The sequence below is a fragment of the Artemia sp. Qi Xiang Cuo genome, chromosome 9, assembly GCF_049724085.1.
Source record: "Artemia sp. Qi Xiang Cuo chromosome 9, ASM4972408v1, whole genome shotgun sequence".
NCBI lineage: Eukaryota > Metazoa > Arthropoda > Branchiopoda > Anostraca > Artemiidae > Artemia > Artemia sp. Qi Xiang Cuo.
In genome coordinates, this window is record NC_142802.1 from 64,861,854 (window position 1) to 64,879,758 (window position 17,905).

The following is a 17,905-nucleotide window of genomic DNA, read 5'->3' on the forward strand; positions in this document are numbered from 1 at the left end:
GAATAATATCTGCCATATTTAAGTTTTAATGTCATTTTTCATTTTATTTGAATAAAAATAGCTTTTTTTATTTAATAAAATTGTAGGCTTCACAAACTTTCGCTGGATTTATATTTCTTTTTTACTGTCTGTTTCTGTTTATAGTTCCTTTTCAATGTTATTTTTTATTGATAACTCTTTTTGTTGATTCTTTCTTAGCAATGTTGTTTCTGTTTATAGTTGTAAGCGTCTGTAAATGTCTGTTTCTGTTTATAGTTCCTTTTCAATGTTATTTTTTACTGATAGCTCTTTTTGTTGATTCTCTCTTAGCAATGTTCTTTTGTTTGTAGTTCTCTTTAATGACTATTCTTAAACTTATGGCTCTTTTTCATTGGTTGGTATCTATGGTTCTTCTTCATTAGTTCTGTTTCTTCATCTTCTTCATTGGTTCTGTTTCAAGTTCAAGATAAATATAGTTTAATTAGAGGTTAAAAAAAGATTAAACAAAACACCTTTTTCTCTACTAAAACAGTTTTTATTTGCAATTGCTCTTGTTATTACAAGTTTTTCAAGAACTTTACAAATTTAAGGAAACTTTACGAGTCACTTTACTTGGGTAAATTTATCTCAATAGCGAAATCTTAATAGTCAAAAATTTCGATTAATCTTAATAGTGAAAGATTATTGCGAAAGAAAATAAAGGAATTTCAGAAAAGATTCTGAAACCCTTCGAAAATACTTTTACCCTGAGCGTTAGCAATTGTCGCCTCTTACTTGTCCCTGGTTCATAAATTCTTCTAGTTCATAGATGTCTCTGGTTCATTGACCCTTAGATTCTGAGGGTAAAAATATCAATTGATTTGACAGTACAAAGATAAAACACCTTTAGATCTTCTTTAGACTTCATTTTCTAGCTCGGAAATTAAGAACTCAAGTTGTAGCATGTAATTATCCAATTTTGATTTTTTTTTTTTTTCGCTCAATTCTGTTTTTCTCTTTTCTTACAAACTTTTTGTCAAATGATTTCAGGTCTCCTAATATGTTAAAGTCTAAGAAGCAAAGATGACGAAATTATATCCTATCTTATTAGAAGCTCCAAATACTTCGTAATGATACAGCAAAAAATTGCAATAGTAATGATCTAAATTTATGAGGAGGTTAAAGAGTTTTCTAATGGAAGCTAAGAGCTAAGATGAAACTTAAGATGAACAAAAATTGCTGATTTGCAGTTTATACAACATATATCTGCAATATTGACACATATAATCTGTTTCGTAATATTTCCCTAAATTTGTAGAGTTCTGAAAAACTAGCGCTTTACTGAAAACACAAATTAGCGCAATAAAACACGATTAAGAGCAGAAAACAACTAACCAACAGAAAATAAAAGTCCAATTTATAAGGTTCTCAACAGTCTTTCCCCTGTCAAGAGATAAGTAAATTTTACTATTTTTAATTCTCTTACAACTTCAAGTAAAATTTAGTTTTTCTTAATAAAAAAAAAAAATTAGAAAAATATCACGAGTCAGTTTGTTTGTACCAATATTGCAGATATTGCTGCGAAGCATGTTTCATAAGCTGCGAAGCAGTAATTCTTGTTTGTTTTAAATTTTATCTTCGCTTTTTACTTCGATCAGAAAAACTTAGTTTTTAGTGAATCTGAGTTCATGAATTACAATCTACTTTATAAAATTAATAGTTAGAGATAGTACAATAACATTTTTATATTTATTTAATAATGATTTCGTAGGTTAAGGCCCCCCTCCCATAAATTTGGATGAAGGAAAGCTACCAGTGTAAGAAACTTAACAGGGGTCTAAAGTTTTTGAAAAATGTGTTTGCTAAAACCGGTTTTTTTGCAAAAACAACAATTCCTAATGCTCAACAATACCTTATTAAAAAGAGCAGAGATTATACCTAGTAAAACAAAGACTGTTTAACTGCAAACTTACCCTGTTTCAGTGTTAAGCATGACTTACATCCAACCCTATTATATCCTTTGACTATTCAGCGAACCTTCGAAATCCCAAGAAATCTTAATATCCAAGGAAATTCTTTGATCCCAACCTGCGCAAGAAGTAAAGTTGCTTGTTATCCAATCAAGCAATAGATTTGGAGTTCACCCTCTGAAAAGTTACTGTTCAGCTGAATACTTTTGTGTGTGTTTAAATCTTAAGGTCTTTTGTATTATAACCTGCAAATATTGTTTTTGGACTAATTTTTCTCTGAATTCCAAATGCAGGTGTGCTAAAAACATTTAGATTTTTATTATCTAATAAATTTTTTAACTCGTTTTCTTTCTTTTTAATAGAGGGTTACTGGACGCTCGGAATCCTTCCGGTAAAATAGTCATCAACAACTTTGAAATCGCATTCAAACTGCTTCGATGTGGGTTTGAAGAATAGAGTGACAGATGCAAAAAGTAAGGTAAATGTTACTTTACTGAAAACGATTTGTATTTGTCTTTTATTTGTCATAATGTCAAGAAAAACAGACACAAATTCGCCATTAAACAGTTCGTGGTAACGAAGTGTAAGTAAGCAGCGATGTGGCTCAATAGTAACAGAAACCCTGAAAAACGGAATTTGAAATCAATAGATACATCAAAAGAATCGGTTTATTATGCTAATTCAAAACATGTAAGATTCAACAAAGTTAGTTGTACTCATCAAAAGCTACGAGTCTGGGCAAACTTTCCTTATTTTTTTAAAGGTAGGGAAACACCCTAAAAGTCAAGGAATGATGAAAATCACACTGTTAGATTCAGAGTATCAGAAAACCCTACTGTAGAACGTTCAAGCTCCTATCAGAGGCAACGCTATAGCGTTGCCTATAGTAAAGGCCATACGGCTCCAATGTTTTATTATTATATTTTTTTCGATAGGCACTTAATATGGAAGGGGTCGTCTTAGAAACTTCAAAGAGCTCATTGACTGGAAAACGAGAGTTCTAGTGCCCTTTTTAATAGTCGAAAGTGATTGGAGGGCAACTAGCACCCCCCCCCCCCACACGCCCATCATTCCTCCAAACACATCCAATCAAAATTTTGAGATAGCCATTTTGTTCAGCGTAGTTGATTTCCAGATAAAAAATATGTTTTTGAGGAGGACACTCCCCAACAACCCTCAGGGCAAGGGTTTTAAGTTATGCCCTGGGGAAATATAAGGTTTTTATAGGTTATTCACTCGTTTTAAGATTTATTTATTCATTTACATTAACATCTATTGTATGACGGTTTGCATTAATTGTTCGTCTAATTTATAGTCGTTTTTAGTTGCATTTATACTTCAATAGGAAAAAAAAATTTTTTCGTTTTAAACTTCATATTCATATTCAATCTAAGCTTAGCTCGCTGTAAGATCTATTTATTCATTTATATTATTACTTGTTGTATGTTTTTGCTATGATTGTTTATTTAATTTTTGTTCATTTTGTGTTTCATTTATTCTTTAATAGTAATTTCTGATCGTTTTGAGTTTAAATTTTAAAATATATTTGCATCTGCTGATCTTAAGTTTAAAATGTCCTTTACTTTTGTTTGAAAAACTATTTTTCGGAAAGTTTTTTTTAATTAAATACAAAAATATGGTATTTTGGATTTTTTGCCAGAAGAAATATCACGGATTCGTATTTTTTTTCTCAGAGATGATCGCACCGAACTATTGGTCTAAGAAGATTGGGAGAGCATATGCTTGAACGGAAATTAAAAGTTCTGGTGCCATCTTTAAGTGACCAAAACGTTTGGACGGCAACTGGATCCCTCCAACGTCCCTTTTTCCCTAAAATCATCAGATCAAAATTTTAGATTTTATTTTGTTCAGCATAGTTGAAAGATCAAATAACTATGCCTTTAGGGGTAACATGACCCCCAAAGCCATTGGGGAAGATCTGTAAGTTATGCAATTTGCCTATAGTTTGCAATAACATTTGCTATTGGGAAGTATAAATACATTTTTCTGGGGGGGGGGGGGTAGGGGAGAATTCCAGAGGACAACCTTACGGGGGAAACTTGACATTGCGGGGATATGACAGAATTCCTATTCGAAATTTTTAGTATTTGTCTTTCTTTCTCTTTTTCAGTTCAGTTTTGCATGTGAAGATGTTCCGGCGGAAATGTCCGGGTGGGGGATTTCAAGTAATTTTTTATTTCTGGGGGGGGAAAATTCCTCGGAAGGGAGGTTTCCAGAGTAATCGGAAGAATAATTAGAAATGAAAGTCTCTTTCAAATGAAAGTTAAGGGTAATTCTTCAGGCTGGATCATCTGCAAGAAATTTTATGGGGGGGGGGGGGTTCAGGGAGGATGGAATATTGTCCAGGGGGATGTATTTTACGGGGGGAGGTGTATTAACATAGGAGTAACTTTCCAGATAGGAGTTTCCCGTGACAGGATGGAATTTTTCATGTAGAGTGAGGCAAATTTACCGACAATATTTGACAAACGATCAGAAAGTAAATTTAAAAAACAAGTTTTTTTTCAAATGAAAATAAGGAGCAACTTAAAACTCAAAACGAACAAAAACTTTTCTGTATATGAAAGAGTTGCTCTCCTTGTCAATAAATGACAAGATCGAATCAAATAATCTGAAAATAAATCAAATAAATCAAATAATCAAATAAAAATGAACAAAATCGAATCAAATAATCTACCAAGCATACAACTATCACAAATCAGTATTAATGAATAAATATAACCCAAATCAAACATAAATTAAAATAAATAACAGAGTTGAACTCCAAACGAGCAGAAATTAAAATGAATAGGGTTCTAAAATCCCATGCTGTCTAAAAGCCAGAACATAATTTTTACTTTACTGAAAAAAATCAAATGAATTTACTGGAAAAATAAAGGTGTATTGTCAGTTTAATATACATATGCTGATATTTATTTCTTAAAATCGTAATTAATTTTTGATTCATTAAAGTTATAAAAAGGAAAACATTTAAAAGATTTTTTCCCAGGGCATAACTTACAACCCTTACCTTGATCACTCTGATGGGGTTATCATCCTCAAAGACCTAATATCCAGAGCTTTCAACTACGTTGAACAAAATGGATTTCTCAAAATTTTGATTGCATGTGTTTGGGGAAATGGTGGGAGTGAGGGGGGGGCTAATTGCCCTCCAATCACATTTGAATATTGTAAAGGGCACTAACCCTTTGAACTTCCAATCGAATGAGCCCTTTCTGAAGTTTCTACGACAAAGCTTTCTATAAAATCCTTATATGCCCCCAACGCATAACTTACAACCCTTGCCCTGAAGGCAGTGGCGAGAGTGTCCTCCGCAAACACGTATTTTCCACATCTTTAAACTACGTTGAACAAAGTGGCTATCTCAAAATTTCGATTGGATGTTTTTGGGGAATCGTGGGCGTGGAAGGGGTGTTAGTTGCCTTGCAATCACTTTTGGCTATAAAAAGGGCACAAGCCCTTCAAATTTCCAACCGAATGAGCTCTTTTAGAAGTTTCTATGACAACTCCTTCGACAAGAAGTGTCCTGGTCTAACCCCCCCCCCCAAAAAAAAAAAACGATAATAAATAATACATTATGCCAACATGGTTCTTTATTTAAGCAGCGCTATTGCGCTACCTATAATTCCAAATAAATAAGATTTATTAAGTTCAATGTTACCAATCGAAAGTTCCGAGCCTGAGAAATTTTGCCTGATTTTGGAAAAAGGGAAAAACACACCCGAATAGTCAAGGAATCTTAATGAAAATTGAACCGTCATATTATGCCTGTTGGTAAACTCTACTGTTGACGTTTCAAGCTCCCATCGGCAAAAACGTGGAACTTTGTATTTTTTGCAGAAGAAAGATCACGGATGTGGGTTCCTTTTTGTTCTTGTTTTTTCGTTCTCCCCAGGTCCTATAATATCGAGAAAGGGCTCATTTGAACGGAAATTAAAAGTTATGGGTGTGCTTCTGCTGGGGGATTTTCCACAGGGAAAGTTTTTCGTGCGGAGGGAAGTTTCTGGGGTAAATTTTCCAGGGCAAATTCTACACTGGGAAAATTTTACAAAATACCCTTATCAATTTTTTTTTCCTTTTCAGGTAAATTGTCTGGGGGGACTTTTCTGCTATAGGAACTTTCAAGGAAATTGAAAAGAGGAACTTTTCAAGAGTAGTAGGATTTTGGGGGGAAATTGTCGAAGAAGAGAAGTAGACCTATGGGCATGGCAAGTATTTTTTCAACTGTAAGTAAAGAGCAACATTGAAGCTTAAAAACTATAGAAATTGTTCCGTATATGAGAGGAGTTCCGCTCACCTGAGTCCCTTGTTCTTTACGCTAAATTTTGCCTTTTTTCCAATTCCTTGACAACGAGAGTAGGGGGAAACCCTTCGATTCCTGATAGATCGGGCTAAACAGACACAGTTTTGTGGTTTTCTTAAATAGCTTTTGATGTTCAGGCACGCCACAAAGGCATGTGGACCGTTCTGCCGTTATTGTATCGTAAATACTAATATAAATATATAATGTATTTACATAATGTAAACACAAATGTCACGTAAATAGCATCCACTTGAATGGATTATTTTACAAAGGGGATTGACTACCATCTGTTGTTTCTACATGTACCTAACCTTTAGTTTAGGTTCATGGTGCTAACTTAGCTTAAGCTAACCCAAATTAAACCCAGGGTAGTGTAAGCAAACTTTTCAAACAGTTCGTGGTAACGAACTGTAAGTAAGGAGCGACCCGGCTCAATAGTAACTGAAACTAAAAAAAGCGGAATTTTGATACCAATAGATACATCAAAAGAATCAAATTTGTATGCTCATTTCAAACATATAAGTTTCATCAAGTTTAGTCTTACCCATCAAAAGTTACGCGCCTGTGGAAATTTGCCTCATTTTCGAAAAAGGGGACAAACACCCCTAAAAGTCATAGAACCTTAATGAAAATCACACCATCAGATTCAATGCATCAGAGAACCCTAATGTAGAGATTACAAGTTTCTATCTGCAAAAATGTGGAATGTTGTATTTTTTGCCAGAAGAAAGATCACGGATGCGTGTTTATTTATTTTTTTTTTGTTTGTTTGTTTTTTCTCCCCAGGTGTGATAGTATCGACTCAGTGGTGCTAGAATATCGTGGGAGGCCTCATACGAACGGAAATTAAAAGTGCCCTTTTTAAGTGACCCAAAAAACATTTTCCCAAAGTGACCCGACCGAAATTTTAAGATAGCCATTTTGTTCAGCATGGTCGACAAAAGTAATAACTCTGTCTTTGAGGATGACTTGATCCCCCACAGTCTCTGGGAGAAGGGCTGCAAGTTATGAACTTTGCCCAATGGTAACATATAGTATTGGTTATTGGGAAGTATACTTACGTTTTCAGGGGGGATTTTTCTGTTAGTAGGGGGGGGTTGGGGGTTACGTGGGACGACTTTTCCATGGAGGAAGTTTTCATGGGGGAAGGGATATTGCTCTGAAGGGGGTGCTGGATTTCCCAGCATTACTTAGAAAAATAATCAAAAATTAATAAAAAAAATTAGTTAAAACCGAAACTTTTCAACATCAAAACTTAAAACGAACTAAAACTATCAACAATTACTTATTTTACTTTAAACGAACTATTAACTTAACTATTATAGATAACTATTAACTTAAAACGATCAGGAATTATTCCGTATATGAAAGGGGCTGTCCCCTCCTAAACGCCTTGCTCTTTACGCTAAAGTTTGACTCTTTCTCAAAATTCTGTGTTTTAAAACAATAAAAAAATTTAGCATAAAGAGCGAGGTGGTGAGGAGGGACAGCTCCTTTCATATACGGGATAATTTCTGTTCGTTTTAAATTTTAATGTCGCTCCTTACTTTCAGTTAAAAAAACTTGTTTTTTTTATTTTATTTAATCTTAAGCCCTACTCATGTTAATTTTGCTCGTTTTCAATTTGACTCTGTTATTTATTGTAATTTCTGTTGGTTTTTGGCATTATTTATTTATTTATGGTGATTTATGGTAGTTTTACGCTAGATAGATTAGTTGAATTTATTTATGCTCATTTTTGGCTTAATGGATCTCTTTACTTTTCTTTGACAGCTTATTTTGATAGAAATGTTTTTTAAATAAATCTCTGTTCGTTTTTTATTGACACAGTCTTTTTCCTGTAAAAAATAATAATATTTTATAACTTTTTTCAAGGATCAAGCCAAACCCATAGTTTGGCTTGATCTCTTGATGTTGGGAAACTTTTTCAGCAACTTTTAATCTGGACACAAATAGCATTGTTTAGTATAATTTATACCTCCTCACCTTGATCAGGAATATACAACTTAATATCAATCCCAAAACATTATATCTATGTACTTTGACAACCCAAATAAATTTACACTTTTTGATTTTTTACATTGTAAGATCAGAAGCAGTAATAATAGTAGCCCCGAAAGTTTCAACTTAATACCCCCAGTCGTTATAAATATATTGCTTAGGTGTATTATTTGCAACCATACACACAGTGCATCTTTAATTTAGTTTTAAAGCAGTATTTAGTTTTAAAACATAATGGATTAATGGCATAATTTTGGGAGAATTGAGATACACAATATATTTACAGACATAGAAGCTGGACCGTTGCTCTGTGCTGCAAAAAAACATGGCTCTCTAAAAATTTTTACTGGATTTGTTAGAAAAATTAATGGGCTTGGGAGAAGGGCTGCTTGCCCTCTAATCTCCTTTAACTCTTATAAGGGACACTAAGAATGTTTAATTTCGTCTAATTAATTAAGAACATCTATTGGTACATCCCTAAAGTCAATTCGGAAATTAATTATTGCCCGAACCAAGCGTAAGATCCGTAATGCGTTTGCTTGTGCAGTTGGATCACAGCAGAATCTTGGTAAACGCCACCTTGCAAAAGTATATAATGCTGTTTCTCTCCCTCACGTTCTATACCTAGTTCCTTTCTGGGACATTTTTAACCAATCAGATTAAATAGAACTCAGAAGGGAAGTTATATAATTCAGGAGGAAAGTATATAATGCTGTTTCTCTCCCTCACGTTCTATACCTAGTTTCTTTCTGGGACATTTTAACCAATCAGATTAAATAGAATTCAGATTAAATTTCAAATCGAATAAGCACTCTACGGAATTTCTAAGATCATTCCTTCTATACGAGGTGCCCTGGTAAAAAAAAATAATAACAATAATAATACACTATGACCACATCCCTTTTTACTTGGCAAAGCTATTGCGCTGCATATGATTAATTGCTTGAAATTTGGTTTTTAAGAATTTACTGTTCAAAATCTTCCTTTTCGAAGAATTTAATTTTAGAGTTTTCTGTTTCTCAAGAATTTAATGCCTGGAATTTTCGTTATTGAAGAATCTGATGTTGGAATTTTTGTTTTTCTTCAATTTAGCATTTGCTTTTGCTTTTTTCAAGTTTCTGATCATGTTTTTTTTTCACTTTTTCAAATTTCTGTTAGAGAGTTTCTGACTTTTTCAAGTTTCTGTTCGTGTTTTTGACGTTTTTAAGTGTCTGTTAAAATTTTCAGTCCTGTTTTGTGGTTTGACTTGTCTGTGTTAGCTTTGGTTGTGTTTCCTTGTCCATTTTGTAGGGACTTAATTGAAAAATTAGGAATAGGCATGCTTAGTTTGCTAATCAAGCCTTTTTTTTAGTTAGGTCTCTTATCTTTTCGTGTGTGGGTGTTGTCTGAAAATTATTACTCGGGATATTTAGTTTGCTGTTTTGTGCTTTGACTCGTCTGAAACTTATGATTTGAGATTTTGAGTTTGCTATATCGGGCTTTTCTGACCTAGCTTTCTTAGGCTTTCGTATGTGTGTTTTGCCTGAAAAATTTGATTTGAGATTTTGAGTTTGCTATATCGGGCTTTTCTGACCTAGCTTTCTTAGGCTTTCGTATGTGTGTTTTGCCTGAAATATTTGATTTGAGATTTTTAATTTGCTGTATCGTGCTTTTCTGGGCTAGTTTTCTTAGAATTTCGTGGGTGTGTGTTTAGTGAAACTCATAAATTTGGAAGATCAGGTTGGTATTTCATGTTTGACTTGTCTGAAGTCTAACTTATGATATGGGATGTTTAGTTTGCTAACTTTACATTTTGTGGGCTAGATTCTAAGGCTTTTGTTGGTGTGTTGTCTGAAACTTATGATTTGGGATGTTGGCCCTTTCAAAATTCACTTTTAAAGGCATTGTTAAGCTAGGTCTATTAGCATTTCGTTGGTGTGAGTAGTCTGGAATATATGATTTGTAATATTTAGTTTGGTATTTCAGGGTTTGACTTGCCTGAAACTTATGATTTGAGATGTTTAGTTTGCTAGGTTTATTAGGGTTACGTAGGCGCGTTGTATGAAACCAATTCTTTAAGATGTTAAGTTTGAACTGATTTGAACTAAGTCTATTGAGTAGCTCGTCGGCTGAGCTCCAAAAGATGGTCAACGATGTCTCCTGTACATCAAAGAAAACTGGCCTCATGACCAGCAAGTCTAAAACAAAAATCATGAAAGCAAACGCCCAGACCACCCAGATATGCAACTAGAGGGCGGAACCATCGAGACTGTTGAAGAGTTCTGCTATCTTGGTTCTATCCTAACACCGAATCGAGGTGCAGAAGCTGACGTTAGAGCTCGAATAGGAAAGGCATGGGGTGTCTTCACAAGCATGAAGAAGTCGCTTTGGAATAGACATGAACATAGCATCATAACAAAGTCGAACGTCTACAAGACAACTGTTCAATTGACCTTGCTGTACGCCTGTGACACTTGGCCTTTAAAGGCCGAAGAAACCCGTTCACTAGAACTATTCGACCATCGCTCCATGAGACTCATACTACGGGTCATCCGATGGTTTCATATCTCAAACGCTGAGGTTCGAAGGCGTTGTGCCCAGAAGGCCCCCTCTCTCGGTAATCATAAAACAACGACGACTGAAATTCTTGGGACACACACTACGACGACCAGCTGGAACTATATCCCGCGATTTTCTCACCTGCGACCCCCTTTCAACTTGGAAACGGAACCAGGCGGCAAAATAAAGAATTTTTGGCAGACATTCAAGAATGACCTGGATCCTTGGGATGGCTTCCGACGACACGGACGTCGCTGGGATAAAAACTGGCGGAGGATTGCAGAAGAGGCTGCAGCTGACAGATCGTGTTGAACTACGTCAGTCATCCTCATCGTTCATTGGTGCCGGGCAAGATGGATCATCGTCTGGTTCCCGCTGAAAGTAAAGTAAGTAAGTACGATTTGGGATGTATAGATTGCTATTCAGGCTTTTTCGAGCTAGGTTTTTTAGCCTTTCCATTTTGTTTGTCATCTGAAACCTTATTTTTGAGATGTTTAGTTTTTTTTTGTGGTTTGACATGTCCAAAACTTATGATCGGGATGTTGAGTTTGCTGATCTGGCCTTTCTGAGCTAAGTCTCTTAGGCCTATGTAGGTGTGTTGTCTGATACTTATTATTTGGGATATTTAACTTGCTATTTTGTGCTTGACTTGTCTAAAAGTTGTGATTTGAGATGCTTAGTTTGCTAATTTGGACTTTTCTGAGCTAGGTTTCTTATGATTTCGTAGGTTCACTGTCTGAAACTTATGATTTTGGGTGACTAATTTGCTAATTTGGGCTTTTCTGAGTTACGTTTGTCTGGTTTTCCTAAGTTTGCCGTCTGAAACTTATGACTTGAAATTTTTAGTCTGCTAATTCGAGCTATTCTGAACAATCTTTCTTGGGTTTTCATGGTTTGACTTGCCTGGAACCTTTGATTTTGGGTATTTAGTTTGCTAATTTGGACTTTTGTGAACTAGGTTTCTTAGCCCTTTGTGCTTTGACTCCTATGAAACTTATGGTTTTGTGTGTTTGGTTTGCTAATTTGGGCTTTTCTGAGCTATGTTTCTTAGGCCTTGTATGTGTCTTGTGTGAAACCTATGATTTGAGACTTTAGTTTGCTGATTTGTGTTTTTCCTTGCGAGTGTTTTTAGGCTTTCGTGGTTTACTTTGTCTGATGCTTTCGCACTTTGACTTTTCGGTATTTTCTTTGTCTATTTCCTGGGTGTTTTTATTGAAGTTTATGGTTTGATAGGTTAAGCTTGCTATTTCGTGGTTTCTGTAATTGAGTTCATTAGAATTTCAAAGGCTTCTTTGTTTGAACTTATGGTTTGCAATGTTTCTTGCTTTGAGTTTTAAGTGCTTTCTCTGAACTCTGAAGATGGCTCTGTTTGTTTGAAAGATTGGTTTTGGTATGTTGGCTTCGGTATTTCGTGGCTTGTACTGTTTTCTCTTTAAAAAATCCGGCAAATTTTCTTGGGCTCGTTACTTTTTAAATGTAACATTAAACTCACTGAATTTGATTATTATACTTAGAATCAGCATTATAGCCGTTTTCTGATGAATTAACTGTTATTGAAATTCCAGTTTTTTAGAGTTTTGGTTACTATTGGGCCGAGTCCCTCTTAACTTATGGTTTGTTACCAAGAACCATTTCAAAATTCTATTCACAAATCCTTTCACCCTTTAAGAAAAATCTAGGAGGAATCTTTTCACTTTTATGGTGCGATTATATGATGCTTGAAAATATGCATTTAAAAAAAAAACACACAACAGATCGGTTACTCGATTCGTGCTAGAGATACATGGCAGATAATGCAGACGTTTTTGGGACGACTTCCAATCCAATGCAAGGCTTTGATAATGTCTTTTTTAAATTATAAAATAATTTTGTTGCCCTTTTAATTGAAAATCTTGGGAATATTTGTTCAGTTCGCAAACAAATAAAAATCGTCTGCCAGTAATTACATAAACACGTGTAACGTATTATGTAGTCGTAGATTAATGTTCTATGTAAGTGATTTGGTTCTGATCAAAAATTAGATTTAAAAAAAACAAGTTTTTTCAACTCCAAGTAAGGAGAGACATAAAACTTAAAACGAACAGTTACGTATATGAGAGGGTTTGTTCCTTCGTCAGTACCTTGCTCTTTACGCTAAAGTTCGAATTTTGTTCCAATTCTTTAAGAATGACCCCTGAATCACAAAGGCCGTTAAATTAGAATTAATAGCTCTTTTGAAATCACCCTCATATACGTAATAGTTTCTGTTCCTTTTAAGTTTTAATGTCGCTCATTATTTTCAATTGAAAAAACTTGTTTTTTATTTAATTTCTGATCGTTTTTTTGATAATGCTGGGAAATTCGTCACACCCTTAATGGAAAATTCTCTTCCCCAATTAAAAATTTCTCCACGGAGAAATCCTCCCACTTAGCCCTCTCCCCCGACACTCCCCCCCCCACCATAAGAAATCCCCCTGAAAACATCTATATGCTTCCCAATAACCAATACTATATGTAAACAATGGGCAAAGTTCATAGCTTGAAGACCTTCCCGTGGGGACTGTGGGCGATTAAGTCGTCCTCAAAGACATAGTTATTAGATTTTTCGACTATGCTGAACAAAATGGCTATCTCAAAATTTCCATCCGGTGACTTTGGGAAAAAATGAGCGTTGGAGGGGGCCTAGTTGCCCTCCGATTTTTTGTCACTTAAAAAGGGTAATAGAAAGTTTAATTTCCATTCGAACGAGCCCTCTCGCAACATTTTAGGACCACTGGGTCGATGCGATAACTCCTGGGGAAAAAAACCAACAAATAAACACGCATCCTTGATCTTTCTTCTGGAAGAAAATACAAAATTCCACATTTTTGCAAACGCGAGCTTGAAACCTCTACAGTACGGTTCTCTGATTTGCTGAATTTGATGGTGTGATTTTCATAGAGATTCTATCACTTTTAGTGGGTGTTTCGACTTTTTTCGATAGTAAGGCTAATTTTCACAGGCTTTTAAATTTTTATGAGTAGGACTAAACTTGATGAAACTTATATTTTTAAATTCAGCATAAAAATCCAATTCTTTTGATTTGTATTCTATTGGTATCAAAATTCCGTTTTTTAGAGTTTCGGTTACTATTGAGCCGGGTCACTCCTGTCTTACGGATCGTTACCACAATCTGTCTGAGGAATCTATGACATGTTCTAATAAATGTTTGACATAAACCCCTGTAAATAACATAGCCATTTCTGAGGTCCTAAGGTTTGTGTTGTATAATTTTTAATTCGCTTCTTCCCGTGGACGTAATTGCAGAAAGGATATGGAAATCTGTGTTGCCACTTATGCCGCATTTCGCGGCATTACGCCGCGATTCTGAAAGAAATGCCGCATAAAATTTTGATCATGCCGCACGCGGCGATTATGCCGCGAAATGGTTTTTATACCGCATTTGTTCCTCTATGTAAAATATGTCCAACTTTAAGTTTCTTATCTTTCGCAAATGTCTTTGTTGCATAAAATGGGGATTTCAAAGACGCGTCTGACTCGTTTCGTGGAAGTCAACTACGGACCTTATTAATGACCCGTCGGCGGTCGACAGCTTATCCCCTGGGAGGCTAATGTCTTTGAAGGGAGTTGAGTTATTTTTGTGGGTTTGACGAAACTTTGACGTTTGAGTTTCTCAGTTCATTTCATGACTTCATGACCTCTGTCAGCTCAGCCCACGCGTTTTTAAGTTAGCAATAAGGACCAGACAGACTTGTTTTATTTCACAGGATTGTCTGACGGCATTGATGGTAAGTAGTACCTATATTTAAGTGGCCTAGGCGCCGTAAGAATCGTCATTATCTAAAATATGGGGGGGGGGAGGTATCTAGACAAGCGCGGGTAATTTTAACTAAAGCTTTAGGAAGACAAAAACGACTAATTTTTCGGAAAAACGAATTTGTTTACGAAAAGTCGCCAGATTTTAAGAAAAACAATTATCTTCAAGAAGAAACCGACTGTTTTTAAGAAAAATCTACTGTTTCCAAGTAAAAATTTGACTGTTTTCACGAAAAACAGCGGCGCTGCGCGTTGACTTGGCTACTTTTTAACGACTGGCCGAGAATATTCGGGGGAGGCGCCCCGCCTCCTGCCTAGTCGTTATGGCCCTGGATGTAATCAGGTCAGAAAGAGTTTATTTAGCCAAAAAGTACTGGCCTATCCTAGAGGGTTGGCGGCTTCTGTGATCTGTTTTCTGTTTGCCAAAATGTGTGTTTTAACTAGTTGCCAGTTCGTTACTTCATCATTTCAAAATTGGAATTCCTCATATGGTATCAAGAAGAGGTGTAGTTCTTACCGAAAGTTTTGAAAGCCCAAATCTCACTAGAAGAGATCATCAAAATCACGATGATGAAACAGCTAAGAAATATAATTTTTTTCGAAATTAGCAATTTCCTTGTTAGCACAAACCGGAAAGTTTGTTAAAAGTAAAAGTTTTATTTGAAATTGATAAGATGTTCTATTTCGGGGTAAGAGGGCATGCTGAAACCGTATCTGACAATCTGTTTTTTAGCTGGACATATATTTCGTCCGGAATCGGGCTGAAACCAGATAATTTGTTATACGTATATTTTTTATTTGAAGTTGACTAGATGTTCGAGATAGGGGTAAGAAGATACGCTAAATTCGTTTCTGAGCTTCAATTTTTCGCCAGACAAGTAGCTCCGGAATTGGCCAGCTACCGCGGTAACTGATATTCAGATTTCACGGTCCGATTGTGGTATCTGAAAAGTCATCCCATTTTCATCAAATTTTCTCAAATTGGTGAGAAAGAAGTTCAGCACTTAGTTATGTGATTGGATATCAGTTTTTCTTTTGGGATGACTTTTGAAAAGTGCAATTTCGGCAATATAATAGTCGTTTTTGCAGTGGACCGTATATCAGATATCACGGTAACTGCAAAACGACTAACTGCGGATCCGCAGTTACCGTAGTAACAGGGGTATCAGCAAAACGTAACATATGTGTGTTTACGTCATATCTACTGTGATTCGACGTCATATCTGCTTTGACGAAACTGGTCAAAACTTCCTGCCTTGCTTCTACTAAATTTCCGACTTCAGCCGGATTCCCGGCGAAGGATTTATCCGGAAAGAACAAAGGGTTCTCCGCAGGCTGGTGCTTGAAGAAATTAAACTAATTCAGGTTCGTTTCTTTCATCAGCAAGTCAATCTATGAAAGAAAGGACATAATAGCCAAATATTTCTCTTGTTTATAGACCAAACGTGTTACAACATAATGGCAGAAGTGATAGATATCAATCAGGAATATAAGGACGGTGATAAAGACTCGGACGATAGTGAACCCTCCAACAAAAAACCGAGGATCACCAAGAAAAGGGCAGACCAAAGATATAAAACTGAGTGGGAAAGAGAATCTGACTTTAATGAAAGGTTACGAAAAGGAAAGGTGCTGACCGGTCATAACAATGGATATTTAGCTCACTGTCTTTACTGCAAAAAGGATTTTGTTTGTAAAAAGGGGAAACATGACGCAAAAAGGCACAAACAGACCAAAGCTCACAAAGATTATAAAAAAGTGTGGATGACTTCGTCTTCTAAGGCCATGCCATTGAGTCTTCATTTTTCTGGTGATTCAAAAATCTAAAAAGTGGCCACTGTTGAAGCGAAGGCAGTGACATTTCTCGTTGAGCACGATCTACCCTATTCGCTTTCTGTAGACTTGCTGAAACTTGTAAAAAGTATGCCAGATCTTCTAAGCCCGGCCACTCTTGGTACAACTAAAGCAAATAATATTGCCCGACAAGCATTAGCCCCTCATTTTCATGAAAAGATTCTTGAAAACCTGAAAACGAATCTTTTCTCCATAGTAATTGACGAGACCACAGATTCCTCTGTAGCCAAACAACTTGCTGTTTGTGTCAGCTTTTGTGACGAAGCAATGTATGTGCAGGTATATTTGCTCGCTCTTGTCGAATGCAGAGAAGGATCAGCGTCTGGTCTATTCAACCCACTAGTAAAGGTGATGGAAGATGTCACAACGACGGATGTTACTTTACAAAACTGGGTAGGATTCTCTTCTGACACAACGAATGCTATGATGGGGATAAACCACTCAGTCAATGCACTTGTTGAAGGGAAATATCCCTGGGTTACAGTTGTGAAATGTAGCTGCCATTTGTGTGCCCAAGTTGCAAGTCATGCTTGCAAAAAACTGTCTAAGAGCCTCGAAGATCTATGTCGGACTGTGTGCAATCACTTCAGACACAGTGCAAAACACCAAGATGCATATAGGAAGGAGTTTCAAGTCTTTACTCAAGTGGAACAGCACAGAGTCCTTGCTTTGGATCCAACAAGGTGGTTGTTGTTTCAAAAATGTGCACGTCGTATTCTTGAACAATGGAATACTTTTACGCTCGACTGGAACTTTTTGGTACTAGATAACCACTCGCATGCTAATGATCATGTAATAATGACACTAAACAACCCATACTGGAGGGTTATGATGTTTTTTGTCGAGTACGTGTTAGGAGAGCTGAATGAGTTCAATACCATATTCCAATCTGAAAACTTTTCTTTCACCTGATGAAAACCCAGATGAAAAAACTTCTTCGGACATTAGTCATTATCCTTATGAAGCCTTCATGTGTTAAAACAATCAATCCTATCGACATCAATCTGAATGACGAAGTGAACAATTTTCCTGACAAAAATGTCTATATCGGCTACAAAGGGTACAATTTTCTTGTGGGTCTGAAAACAAGAGAAGTTACCAATGGCCATTTTATAGCGAAAAGTCTCCAAATTCGTTGCTCCGCGAGGGATTTCTACGTCGAAGCTGTTCAACAGATTCTTGACCGTTTTACATTCTCTGAAAAGATCTACGACCTGGTACACTTGCTTACCCCAAGCTCCTCTAGTTATGAACTGATAGTTCTCAGTCTTCGTCAGTTCTTCAACTACTACGATTCTGCAGTTTGGAATAAAGTAAAGATAGAACAGGAATAGCGGTATATACTGAATGTAGCTCTACCTATTACTGTCGATTTTCCTGATGTAGATGACTTGGATATTGTCGTTTATTGGCACCACACCTCACAAACGAAGTCACCAACTGGTAGTCGGATGTTCCCAAATAT

At 36.0% G+C, this 17,905-nt stretch overlaps 1 protein-coding gene across 1 annotated transcript in view; it reads right to left on the reverse strand.

Annotated features, from left to right (window-relative positions):
- The window catches only part of LOC148948936 (FMRFamide receptor-like), a 116,593-nt gene extending 114,435 nt beyond the window's left edge, over nt 1-2,158 (reverse strand). Inside the window, exon 1 of the mRNA XM_089094142.1 lies at nt 1,932-2,158. Coding sequence (XP_088950268.1) covers nt 1,932-1,951 — 20 coding nt within the window. The 5' untranslated portion in view covers nt 1,952-2,158. The remainder of the gene's footprint in view (nt 1-1,931) is intronic.
- Nucleotides 2,159-17,905: the final 15,747 nt, after the last annotated feature.